This window comes from Crinia signifera, chromosome 5 (assembly GCF_055691185.1).
Source record: "Crinia signifera chromosome 5, ASM5569118v1, whole genome shotgun sequence".
Classification (NCBI taxonomy): domain Eukaryota; kingdom Metazoa; phylum Chordata; class Amphibia; order Anura; family Myobatrachidae; genus Crinia; species Crinia signifera.
In genome coordinates this window covers 276,264,023-276,276,251 of record NC_139221.1, presented here as the reverse complement: position 1 = coordinate 276,276,251, position 12,229 = coordinate 276,264,023, and the positions used below count along the sequence as shown (strand labels likewise).

Below are 12,229 nucleotides of genomic sequence, written 5' to 3'. Positions count from 1 at the left end.
CGCTTTTCTGTTATTCTAGCTGATTGTGTCTAGCAACAGATGATTAGGACACCAGAGAAAGAACGTAAAGAGGAAGAAGAAACTGGAGGATGACAGCATGTCCCATCCTCCTCCTCCACCAGCTGGGTGTCACAAACAAGCACTTGCTTCTTGCGGGGTCTTTTGTCCACAGTGGCTGGGCTGGCAGGGCTAGAGTTACTCACAGCCAGATGTACATTCTCTGTACACCAAGAGTATGTTGTGCTTTGACAGGTGATGAAGACATGCACCGTATCAGTATGGGATAATTCAGACATGAAATGGAGATGGCCACTGTAAATGTGCAGTGTTTGAGGCAGGTTACTAGAATTTGATATATACACACACAAGTATAAAACTGCTTCTACTGGATCAATGCAATTACAACATGTAAAAGTGATGTCATTAGTGCCAAACGCAGTGTGCACTGCCTGACACAAATAATGTGAGAGCACCATGTACGTGGTGACGTAACTACAGTGGTGATTTGACTAATGTGTGTGACACAACTGAAATGATAAAAGTTTGTACAAAACCGTGGTGATGTGATGACAGTATGAGTAAATAGGACAGCTGTGATGTAATTACAGTTTATGAAGGGTAGTTATGCGATAAGCATCTGTATGTGTTGGCAGTGATTATTACAGCGTGTGTATTGGACAGTATTAGAGATGTAAGTAGTGCATCACTAGTGATGCGATAACAGTACATGTGTCCGCATGGATGTGCTGTTTGTATATAGGGCAGGTGCAGTGAAGTGCTCAGTATGTGTAACTAGTGATGTGATTACAGTACTGATGTCATATATATATATATATACATAGACTTCCAATGTTCAGTGTAGAACAATAACGGCACTCAGGAGACTGGTTACATGCAAAAAACGATGTATTGTAGTATACAGGGTATATCTGTATATATATACATACACACACACACACACACACCAGGTGCAGTAATGTGATCAGTGTATGATAGTGATGTGATGACAGTAGTGATGTAATTACAGTGTGTGTTTATATGACAGTGTTGATATAACAGTAGTGATGTGATTACAATGTATGTAGCAAAGGTGCAGTGTTATGCGAAGTGTTGTGTGAATGTGTGAATAAATATATATATATATATATATATATATTTATTGAGGACACAAGTGCGATTACAGTAGTGATGTGCTGTGTGTGTGTAGAACAGGTGCGATGATGTGCAATGTGTGAGTATATGGCAAAAGTGGTGATGCGATTATAGTGTGTTTGTATGGGACAGGTGCATTGTGTGTGTATTTAACTGTGCTGTGATGACAGTAGTGATGTGATTAGTGTATATGTGTGTACAGGACCAGTGCTGTATGTATATGACAGCTGTGATGTGATGATAGTGCAAGTGTGTGTACATGACAGCAGTGATGTGATTACAGAGTGTGTGTGTGTGTGTGTGTGTGTGTGTGTGTGTGTGTATATGACAGCAGTGATGTGACAGGCCGGCCGCAGGGGCAAGGGATTAGGAGACACAGCGCAGAGCAGGAGATTACAGAGGCGGCAGCAGCGGACACCCCCCTCCTCCTCCTCTTCCCCAGCTGACTGTCACGGACAGGCACTTACTTCTTGCGGACTCTCTGGAGTGGGGAGGCTCCATCTTTCCGGGGGCGGCCCCGGGGTCTTTTGTCCGTGGCTGCTGGGCTGGCAGGGGCCGGGGGCCCGGGCTGCTCACAGGCGGACTCTAGGCTCTTGTCCTCGGATGACATCCTAGGGAAGGGGGCCGCATTGATCCTCCCCGTGCTCAGGCCGTCGCATCGTCGGGTGGATATTGCGGGTGACACTGAGGGGCGGATTCGGGGAGGGACGGGGAGGAGGTGGAGGCCCCGGCTCACCCCTAGGGATAACAACAATGGAGGAGGGGGGCTGTACGGGAGAGCTGGCCCCTTCTGGGGCCTCTCCTCACACGGTACGCCTCGGCCTCGCCCCGCTGTCTCTGGAGCAGTCCGGTCAGCACGAATCCCGAGCGAGTCACTGGATATGCGACAGGCTGCGTGTGACTCACTTCCCCCTCCCTGCGGGCTCCCGAACTGACACTGCGCATGCGCCGCGCCAGGAGGGGGGAGGGTGGGCGCGCTGCAGTGACGTCACCGGGACCCGGACCCTCCCCTTTCACACTGACAGCGGAGGGTGGCAGCAGGCGAGCGACTGCAAAACGCGGAGAGCTGGAGCAGCGTGACGTCATGGAGCAGGAAGCCCGGCACTGTTCTGTTATTGCTGGAGTTATTTTAACCAGCATGAGGAATCCCCTCTGTGCCGGGTGCATGATGTAATGGCTGCACCGTGCTCTAGGTAGGATAATGATCCCTGTTATTAGTGGTGTGCATCTGTAGTTTCAGGTGGACACTGACGCAATGTGGTCCCTAATCAAAATATAAGCCCCCACAAACATTCCCACTGAATTTACAGCAGACTTGCCTACCTGACACTCTACATGAGGGAGAAAATGCTCTGTTCCTAGACTATCCTGGTAATGTATGATTGCCATCACCTGTGATGAAACTCCTTTCAGTACTTGTGTATTATCACGGTGCCCACTAAGCAAATAGCGATGTCCATATTAAGTGCACAGGAGTGCTTATATAATGAAATATCGCATGGCACCAAATGCGATGTGATATTGGGTACTTGTGTATTTTGGCGGCGCCCATCGCATCGCATACCATAAAGCATACGATGGTATGCGATGCGACGCGATATCGCGCGATATTGTACAATGCCATACAATTTTAAAATTGTATGGCATTGTATATGGCATACAATGCCATACGATGCGATGCGATTAAACATTGTATAAGCACCCTAATGGGTGCTTACAATGTTAAATGCACCCCCACGCCACCCCCCCACTATAAACGTGAACCCGAAGCGTGGCGAGCGCAGCGAGGGGCGGCGGTACGCGTCCTCCGACCTTTTCATACCCCCACTATCCACGTCGGTGTGGAGTTGAGAATAAAAAGTGTGACGAGCCACCGAGCCCGAAGCGTGGCGAGCGCACGCAGATACCTGTGAAGCCCGCGAGGGGACTCCGATACCTGTGAAGGTATCCGCGTCCCCTCGCGGGGCTCGCTGCGCTCGCCACACTTTCTATTCTCAACTCCACGCCGACGTGGATAGTGGGGGTATGAAAAGGTCGGAGGACGCGTACCGCCGCCCCTCGCGGGCTCGCTGCGCTCGCCACGCTTTGGGTTCACGTTTATAGTGGGGGGGTGGCGTGGGGGTGCATTTAACATTGTAAGCACCCATTAGGGTGCTTAAAAGCACCCTTTAGGGTGCTTATACAATCTTTCATCGTATAGGGGCCAAAAATCGCATCGCATGCCATCGGGTGCATGGCATGCGATTCGATTAAAACATCGCGCGATGGAAATCGGGAGTGCCGCTTTAATACACAAGTACCCGATATTGTATTGTACAAGCACCCATGTGATGAGATGTGGTGGGTGCTTACTATGAGATAAGCTATGGCATTGTTTTGCGTCACCCACAGTATCCACGCCACCCCGAAGCGTGGTGAGTGGCGTCGGTGGAACGCGTCCGGCCTTTTCATACCCCCACTATCCATGTCGACGTGGAGTTTATATAGTGTGGCGAGCGCAGAATACATGTAAAGTAATCCGCGTCCCATCGCCACGCTTCAGGCTCGGTGGCTCGCTGCGCTCGCCACACTATATAAAATCAACTCCACGCCGATGTGGATAGTGGGGGTATGAAAAGGTCGTAGGACGCGTTCCGCCGCCCGTCGCGGGGCTCGCTTCGCTCGCCACGCTTCGGGATGACGTGGATAATGGGGTTTTTTTCTGGACACATTCACACCATCAATATCATATTTCTAACACAGTAATAACAACGTGTGTTAATGAATAACTGGTATAATTTATTAAATAATTAATGATCAAATAGCATATTAAAATCAATAATGACAATAATCAAAGACACAAATGACAATGATAGGAGTCAGCTTACAATAAGAACAGTCATGAATAAAAACACTAGTAATAACGACAATAATTTCTAAAAAATATAAAAGAACAGACAATCTGCCTTTGGGAGTAGCGTCAGGGCATGTATTATGCGTTGAAACGGCTTATCTGCAGCCAAACATTTCCGCCATATAAATTCCTGTAAATAGGACTCCAAATGATGGCGTGCTGTTCCCCGTTGCTGCTTGTTCCACCATTTCGCGGACCCCCAAAGGCGTTCTATTGTTTGTGTGTGCACACCAGTTTCAGGGTTGACAAAGTTATATTTGTGGTTCACATGATTGTATCCTGCCCGTTCCAACTCCTCTGTGCTATATGCCCGCCAACAATCACTGTAAATGCTTATTCCAGGCTCGATGTTAGCATTAATGGCGGCCATAAGAGTGCTGGCGTCACGTGTCTCCACAACTGTGATGAAGCACTGCCCAGTTTTACGTGAGATGCCTCCGAACACCCATTGCTGCAGTACAACGCGGCCGACATTGCTTTTCCTTTTGACGAAAAGACTTTCGACGATCTGGCCCGGTCCACCAATACGGCGCTGCGGCTGGGCCATCAAGTCCATGGTACAGGCCTCCCGCATCCATGCGTTGCACAGCACCACAGTCTTATTGGACAGTTGGAGCTCACGCTGGCAATACTCTATTGAGGTCAGCTCCTCTGCCCAGGAATAAATGAACCTCAAGAGTCAGGAATGATAAGCGGCACCCCGGGAAGAAATGGGCCGCTCTTAAGCTTACCTTTTGCCGGCAAGCTTTTATATGGCACCGCCATATACACTCCTTGATGGACAAGCGCATGGGGTGCACATTCGTGCAGGTAGCCATCTCTGGCAGCAGGTGATGCTCCTGAAAAAATTGGACAGCGTCCTCCTCTGTCTGAGGGAGCGTAAATAGGCTCATTGATGCAGCCATCTCAAGTTATCACTGGATATCACAGTAAAAATCCACTGAAATTCACAAGAAAACCACGAGCTCTAAGGCACACTTCTTGTCACCACAGAAAATCACCTCAGAGTGAATTTCTGACAAGATCTGACAGGGGCGGCAATGACATGGAGCGGGAAGGGTAAAATCGCATTGCATCGCATGCTACTATAACGTAATGTGATGCGATTTCACTAAGTTAACATACGTAAGAAAACTGGGCGCCGTGATACCCCCTTTCTTATCAATTACCTAGCTAACCACAGGTGATGGCAATTATACATTACCAGGGAAGTCCAGGAACAGAGCATTTTCTCCCTGATGGAGAGGGTAAGGTAGGCAAGTATTATTTACAATGAAGATATAAAATAGAAATGTGCCAGCGCTGGCTGTACCAATAAACAATCAAGAAGGTTCTCAAAAAATGTCTACAAATTTATTGCAATAAAATTACAATAAAATTAAAATTATAAATGAAACATTTAAAAAAAAGGGCTGATGAAGATGAGTCAGTGTGCATGTGCACAATTAAAGTTATATCACCGGGATATTGGCCCTTATTCTGATCTGTGCGGCCAGATCAGAATATGCGGCCAGGACCGTGCAGGCGAATCCCCGCCTTCCATATGGATCGCCACCTCCGTCCGTACGTGGATATGTGGCGGTCCGCATGAAAGTGGACGGGGATATGCCTCCTCCATCTTGGGAGCAGCCCCTGCATTCGATGGTCGCCGAACATCGAATGCAGGGCCGCACGCTCCACCAGCGCCCGCCACCCTAGACCACACGGACACTTGTCCGTATGAAATCATGTATGGGGGCGGGCAGCTGACATCCGGCGATGTCAGATGCCCGCCCCCTACATATGCGTCACGGCTTCATTACCATGCATACGCCCTGCGTTTGCATGGGAACGCCCATGAAACGCGGGGCGTATGCATAGGGTAATGAGGCTAAGTAGCCCTTCACGCCCCTCTCCGCCCCCTGTGCGGCGTCTAAAGAATACGTGCGGCCAAACCGCTTGCACATGCGCAGAGTGACCTCTGCACATGCGCAGTCGCCAACCATCGGCGGTACGACCGCATGCGGAAAAATCCGCACCGATCAGAATAAGGGCCATTGTGGCGTAATTTTACATGGAAATTTCCAGTAAATGAGAGCTGACAATAAATTTGATATTACCATCCTTGTATGGAATGTGTCCAAATGTCGGGTGACGCTGTAGTCCTTGATTTACCCTATAATTTCAAGGGCTCAGGTTTTCCCACTTTGATGGATCTTCCTCCTTAGCTGGATTTAGGAACAATGCAGATATCCCAAAGATGGATCCAGATGATTGGAGGGACGTGGGTGAAGAGTGGACAAGGTCACTTGGTGGACTGGATGGTGTCAACAATGATGGATATGCAGCTCAATGCGTTTCCCCAGATGTGTCTCCGTCTTCCTCAGGAGGACCTGAGCCCTTGAAATTATAGGGCAAATCAAGGACTACAGCGTCACCCGACATTTGGACACATTCCATACAAGGATGGTAATATCAAATTTATTGTCAGCTCTCATTTACTGGAAATTTCCATGAAAAATAACGCCACAATATCCCGGTGATATAACTTTAATTGTGCACATGCACACTGACTCATCTTCATCAGCCCTTTTTTTTCCCCAAATGTATTTTATTGAAGCTTAAATGATGGAACAGTATGCAGTGGAAGTACAGGTATATACAAAGCATAAAAGTGGTCAAACAATAGATTGTATACGTATATCTTATAGTAATCTAAGGTAGTGAAGAGCTTCAAAAAAACTTTTTCTAACTTTATATAACGGTTCTAATCACGAGAACAATACACACATATCCAGACTAGAAGTTTGTCTTGCACGAGATAGGTTGTGCAGGCTACAACAGATTAGTTTATACATATATAGTGCAAGGTTCTTTATATCAATAAAGTGCAATAATCTGTGTCTCATCTAGAAAGGTATGTGTATAACAAAACAAAGTTTTGTCCAAAACAGAGGACAAAATACTATAGACAACATTAATAGAACAAACCTTTGGTGCCCGCCCAGTCCCCACGGCCGCCGATCCATCCATAGGGCAGTCCATCCATGGGAGAGGTTCAAGTAAGAAGAGGAATGGAGAAGGAGAGTGAAGAGGGCCAAAGGAGAAAGGTGATCTTATATGGGTATAGGGTCTTTATTGCCAAGGAGTTGGTAGGAGTACCAGGATGTAGATTGAAAACATTGCCTAAGAGCAAGTTTAGTTGCAGGGGGTAGGGTCTGGATAAATTTATTCCAGCATCGAAATAAAGCAGGTGTCAAGGTTTCTTTGTCCAGGGAGGTCTCAAAGCAATCCATCGTAAACAAATCAGCCCTTTTTTTTTAATGTTTCATTTATAATTTTAATTTTATTGTAATAAATTTGTATACATTTTTTGAGAACCGTCTTGATTGTTTATTGGTACAGCCAGCGCTGGCACATTTCTATTTTATAGAAACATAGAAACATAGAATTTGACGGCAGATAAGAACCATTTGGCCCATCTAGTCTGCCCCTTTTTTACCCTTCAGTAAACTCAACCCTTTTTAATCCTTATTTCTTTGTAAGGATATTCATATGCTTATCCCAAGCATGTTTAAATTGTTCTACTGTCTTTGCCTCTACCACCTCTGATGGTAGGCTATTCCACTTATCCACTACCCTTTCTGTGAAGTAATTCTTTCTAACATTTCCCCTGAACCTACCTCCCTCCAGTTTCAGTGCATGTCCTCGTGTTTTATTACTTGTTTTCCTTTAAAGAAAATTTCCCACCTGTACTATGTTAAAACCCTTGATATATTTGAAGATTTCTATCATGTCCCCCCTTTCCCTTCTCTGCTCCAAACTATACATGTTAAGATCTTTTAGTCTATCCAGGTAAGTTTTGTGATGTAGGCCATGAACCATTTTAGTTGCCCTTCTTTGTACACTCTCCAATGTATTTATATCCTTCTGAAGATATGGCCTCCAGAACTGGACACAGTATTCCAGATGAGGTCGTACCAATGACCTATAAAGTGGCATTATTACGTCTTTTTTTCTGCTACTGATTCCTCTCCCTATGTAACCAAGCATCTGACTAGCCTTCCTCATTGCTTTGTTACATTGCCTCCCTGCCTTTAAGTCACTTGAAATAGTGACTCCTAGATCTCTTTCCTCCTCAGTAGTTTCCATTATAGTACCCTTGATACTATATTGAGCCTTTGGGTTTTTGAGTCCCAAGTGCATAATTTTGCATTTTTTAGCATTAAACTGTAGTTGCCATTCTCTTGACCAATTCTCAAGTTTACTTAGATCATCAGTCATTTGATTTACCCCTCCTGGTGTGTCTACTCTGTTGCATATCTTTGTATCATCTGCAAAAAGGCATACTTTCCCTTCAATACCATTTGCAATGTCACTAACAAAGATATTAAAGAGCACTGGTCCAAGTACAGATCCCTGGGGTACTCCACTGGTAACATGTCCCTCCATAGAATGCACTCCATTTACGACAACTGTCTGTTTCCTATCCTGCAACCAGGTTCTTATCCATTTAATTGTTTTATAATCCAATCCCACACTTTCAAGTTTATTTAGCAGCCTGCGATGTGGGACAGTGTCAAATGCCTTACTAAAGTCTAGATATGCCACATCTACAGCCCCCCCTTCATCTAGTATTTTGGTCACGGAGTCAAAAAAGTCAATGAGACTTGTTTGGCATGATCTCCCTGCAGTAAAACCATGCTGTTTTGGATCCTGTAAGTTGTTTAATTTAAGATATTCAACTATTCTTTCTTTTAATAGTGTTTCCATTATTTTCCCTACTACTGATGTAAGGCTCACTGGCCTGTAGTTACTTGCTTCTTCTTTGCTTCCGCTTTTGTGCAGTGGAACTACATTTGCTTTTCTCCAGTCCTCTGGAACTGCACCTGTATCTAGTGACTGGTTGAATAAATCTGTTAATGGCGCTACCAACACATCTTTTAGTTCTTTTAGTATCCTTGGATGCACTCCGTCTGGCCCCATTGATTTATCCACTTTCAGTCTTGAAAGTTCTGTTAGGACTTTCTCCCTAGTAAATGTACCTCCATCTACCTTATTTTTATGAATGTCCTTGCAACTTAACTGTGGTCCCTTCCCTTCTCCTTCTATAGTGAATACAAAGCAAAAGTAATTATTTAGATGATCTGCAATTGCCTTGTCTCCCTCCACCAAATTCTCAGTGTCTGTCCGCAGTCTTATTATTCCTCCATTTGATTTTCTCCTTTCACTTATATACTTAAAAAAAGTTTTGTTTCCTTTATCTACCGACTGAGCCATTTTCTCCTCAGCTTGTGCCTTGGCACGCCTGATCACTTTCTTAGCCTCTTTGCGTCTGGCAAGATACACTTCTTTGTCATTATTATTTTGAGTCTGCTTGTATGTCCTAAAGGCCATCTTTTTTGCTTTTACACTAGTTGATACCTCTTTTGTAAACCACACTGGCTTCCTTTTCCTGGTACTTTTCTTAACCCTTTTGATACAAAGGTCCGTTGCCTTTAGTATTGCACTTTTTAATTTTCTCCACCTCTCCTGCACTCCTTTCAAGTTCATCCAATCTATCTTCATTGTTTTAGGGTTTGACAACCCTGTGCCAGCGGCAGTTGATTAGCGCACCCCGCAATTTTCCATGAAGTAGTTACATACATGTAGAGCCCTGCATTATGTAGATTAGTGGTATCTGCAGGTTATGTGCTGCAAATACCGGTTCTCCCCATTGTATTAATGTGGTGCAGTGTGCACGGGGGTTGGGGGGGACGTCAACACTGGCACTACTCTGCCATATAGTAGGCCCATGTGTCCACTAAATTTATGAACTGTCAGTGCCACTTCCAGTCCCTTACCTCCCAACATGACCCTCTCCAGGAGGGACATTGCTCTGCTTCTGGTCTTCCCTCTTAATTTAAGATCACCACCACCTGTGGTGAAACACCTCTCTTATCAATACACCTGTTTAAAACAGGTGATGGTAATCATACATTATGAGGGAAGTTCAGAAACAGAGCATTGTGTCCCTCCTGGAGAGGGTCATGTTGGGAGGTATGCAGTCCTGATGAACGGCAGCACTGCAAAAGCGATCCCCAGGGATTGGTTAGTATGATCACCAGTGAAGGTTAGTAAGGAAGTGTGTTCAGGGGGTTGTCGCGATGGGAGGGTGGGTGCTGCCAGCAGTGATAGCAGTGCAATGTCAGTTGCAGGGCATGCGCAAAACATGATCGGGGTAAAAAATCGCAAGCTTTGTCCCTGCATGTGATAATTGAAACATTTGTGCGATGTAGTCAATATTGCAATGCGAATTGGGACGATATCACATCCGCATTCTCATATGCAGCTGGCGATAAATTGGCCCCGAAGTCATGAATAAACAGATCCTTGAATAATTAATTTTGGAGAGGTAGGAGTCTTTTCGATAGATAGAGAGAGAGACAGATCAGGGGCGGAAGTATCACTTCTAAGGAGACGAGGGCTGCTCAAGATACCTGCCAGGTCCTGGATAATAGCAGACTTGACCCGGGAGAAGTACCTCATGTACCCTTCCCTGAGGTTTCCTGCACCTCCTCACCCCTGCATCCTCTGTGCGGTGTCTGCCTGACAGACAAGTCACGGAGCTGCTTCATCAGCAGTGGGGAATGTCCCTGCCTGCTCCGGTAGTGTTGCCGTGTGGCGCTATAGTCGTCGGGAACGGAGAGTGGAAACAGCCTGCTTCCATCGGAGGGGGGCGCTGACTGCCTGGCTGATAGTTGGATGGAGAGGGGGCATCTGATCGGCTGTAGTGCGTGCAGTGGGAGAAGAGAGATAGAGTATACGGAGACGCACTAAGGAAGACCCAGGCGACAGCTTCACACCACCCAGGCTAACACATGCCCAACCCTCCCTCACACTACAGTGCACTACCTGATAGGAGATAGCTGGGTGAAGCACCTTCGACAACCTCAGTTTATTATTTTCCTCCCTGTTCTACACAGTGGTGACTCGATTTGAGGTATATGAGGCACATTTTACACTTCCCAACAGGGTGCCTTTTGGGTCACAACTATTACCTGAATTCCATCCCGACCTGGTTTCTGCAAACATGGAAGTTCCAACTTTGCTATCAGTGGATGCTCCCTCGCTCAATACTCTGGTTCAGGCATTGTGTGACATTCTATTACCTTATTTGGATATGCATTTTGATCGCTCGATGGCTCGGCTGACTCCCACCTCAGTTACCACTGACCCTATTGTGGATACTGCTGCCTGCCAGGAAAAAAATAGAGGAATCTAAGATTCAGGCCTCCACAAGTAATATAGCGCCCATGTTTATCGCTCCACTGTGTGAGCCTTTGAAGGAGGCTAATACCTCTCAGGCTACCTTACCTTTCCATCTGAGCTCATTGGTACCCATATGGGGATGTACTCAGCTTCTTTTGAAGATGGCTTGAAAACCTCAGAACATACCTATTTACCAACTAAATATTTGAGCTGTGACACCAAGATGATTCCAGTACTGGCGTCTCGTGGGCTGCTCCAGGACTTTTTCGGGGACAGACTGGATCCTGTGACTCCTTTTTTTGGAATCTCCAAGCTATGATATACCTTTGAATTTAATGGTCGACCCAATGCCAGACATCTCTGATTGATAACTACATACTGTGCATTGCATTTCTCGCTGTGAAGATTCTCTCCCAAGTTGCAGTAATGTTTCAGGATACACAAAGCCTCATGTCATACCCCTTATTATTGTTTCAGGGCCTTTTTGGCCCGATAACATAAATATTTCTGCTATATTACCTTCATACTTAGGATGGGTAACCTGGATATGATCCTCTTAGAAAGCTATTGTACATTTGAAGGAGTCTATTCCTGCACTGGAACAACCTCCCGCCACCCATCAGGCTATCTGATTCCCTTACCTCCTTCAAGCGCTCCCTCAAAACCCACTTTTTTCGACTAGCCTATCCCTCCTCCTAACCTCTTTTGATCCTCCTATCCTGCCTCCGTTCCCCTCCATTCCTTCTTATCCTATTGTATTTCGTTCGTCCACCCACCTATTTTTAATATGTTAACTCTTATGAGTAGGGTCCTCCTTCCTCACATACTCACCCTACCTCATTACCTCACCTGTGCTCCTGTCCTGTTCTTCCCTTCCTCTACTTCATCTTCAGTCTCCTCGACAATTTTGACACCTACTTCTGAACTGATGCTGATTTTAGTTCTACCAGCTAT

At 45.9% G+C, this 12,229-nt stretch overlaps 1 protein-coding gene across 11 annotated transcripts in view; it reads right to left on the bottom strand.

Annotated features, from left to right (window-relative positions):
- KMT2C (lysine methyltransferase 2C) overlaps positions 1-1,913 on the bottom strand; it is a 218,964-nt gene extending 217,051 nt beyond the window's left edge. For all 11 annotated transcript variants that reach the window (XM_083189044.1, XM_083189048.1, XM_083189054.1 and 8 more), the window contains exon 1: positions 1,620-1,913. In XM_083189044.1, the coding sequence (XP_083045170.1) occupies positions 1,620-1,762 (143 nt within the window). In that variant the 5' untranslated portion in view covers positions 1,763-1,913. The remainder of the gene's footprint in view (positions 1-1,619) is intronic.
- Between the last annotated feature and the right edge of the window lie 10,316 nt (positions 1,914-12,229).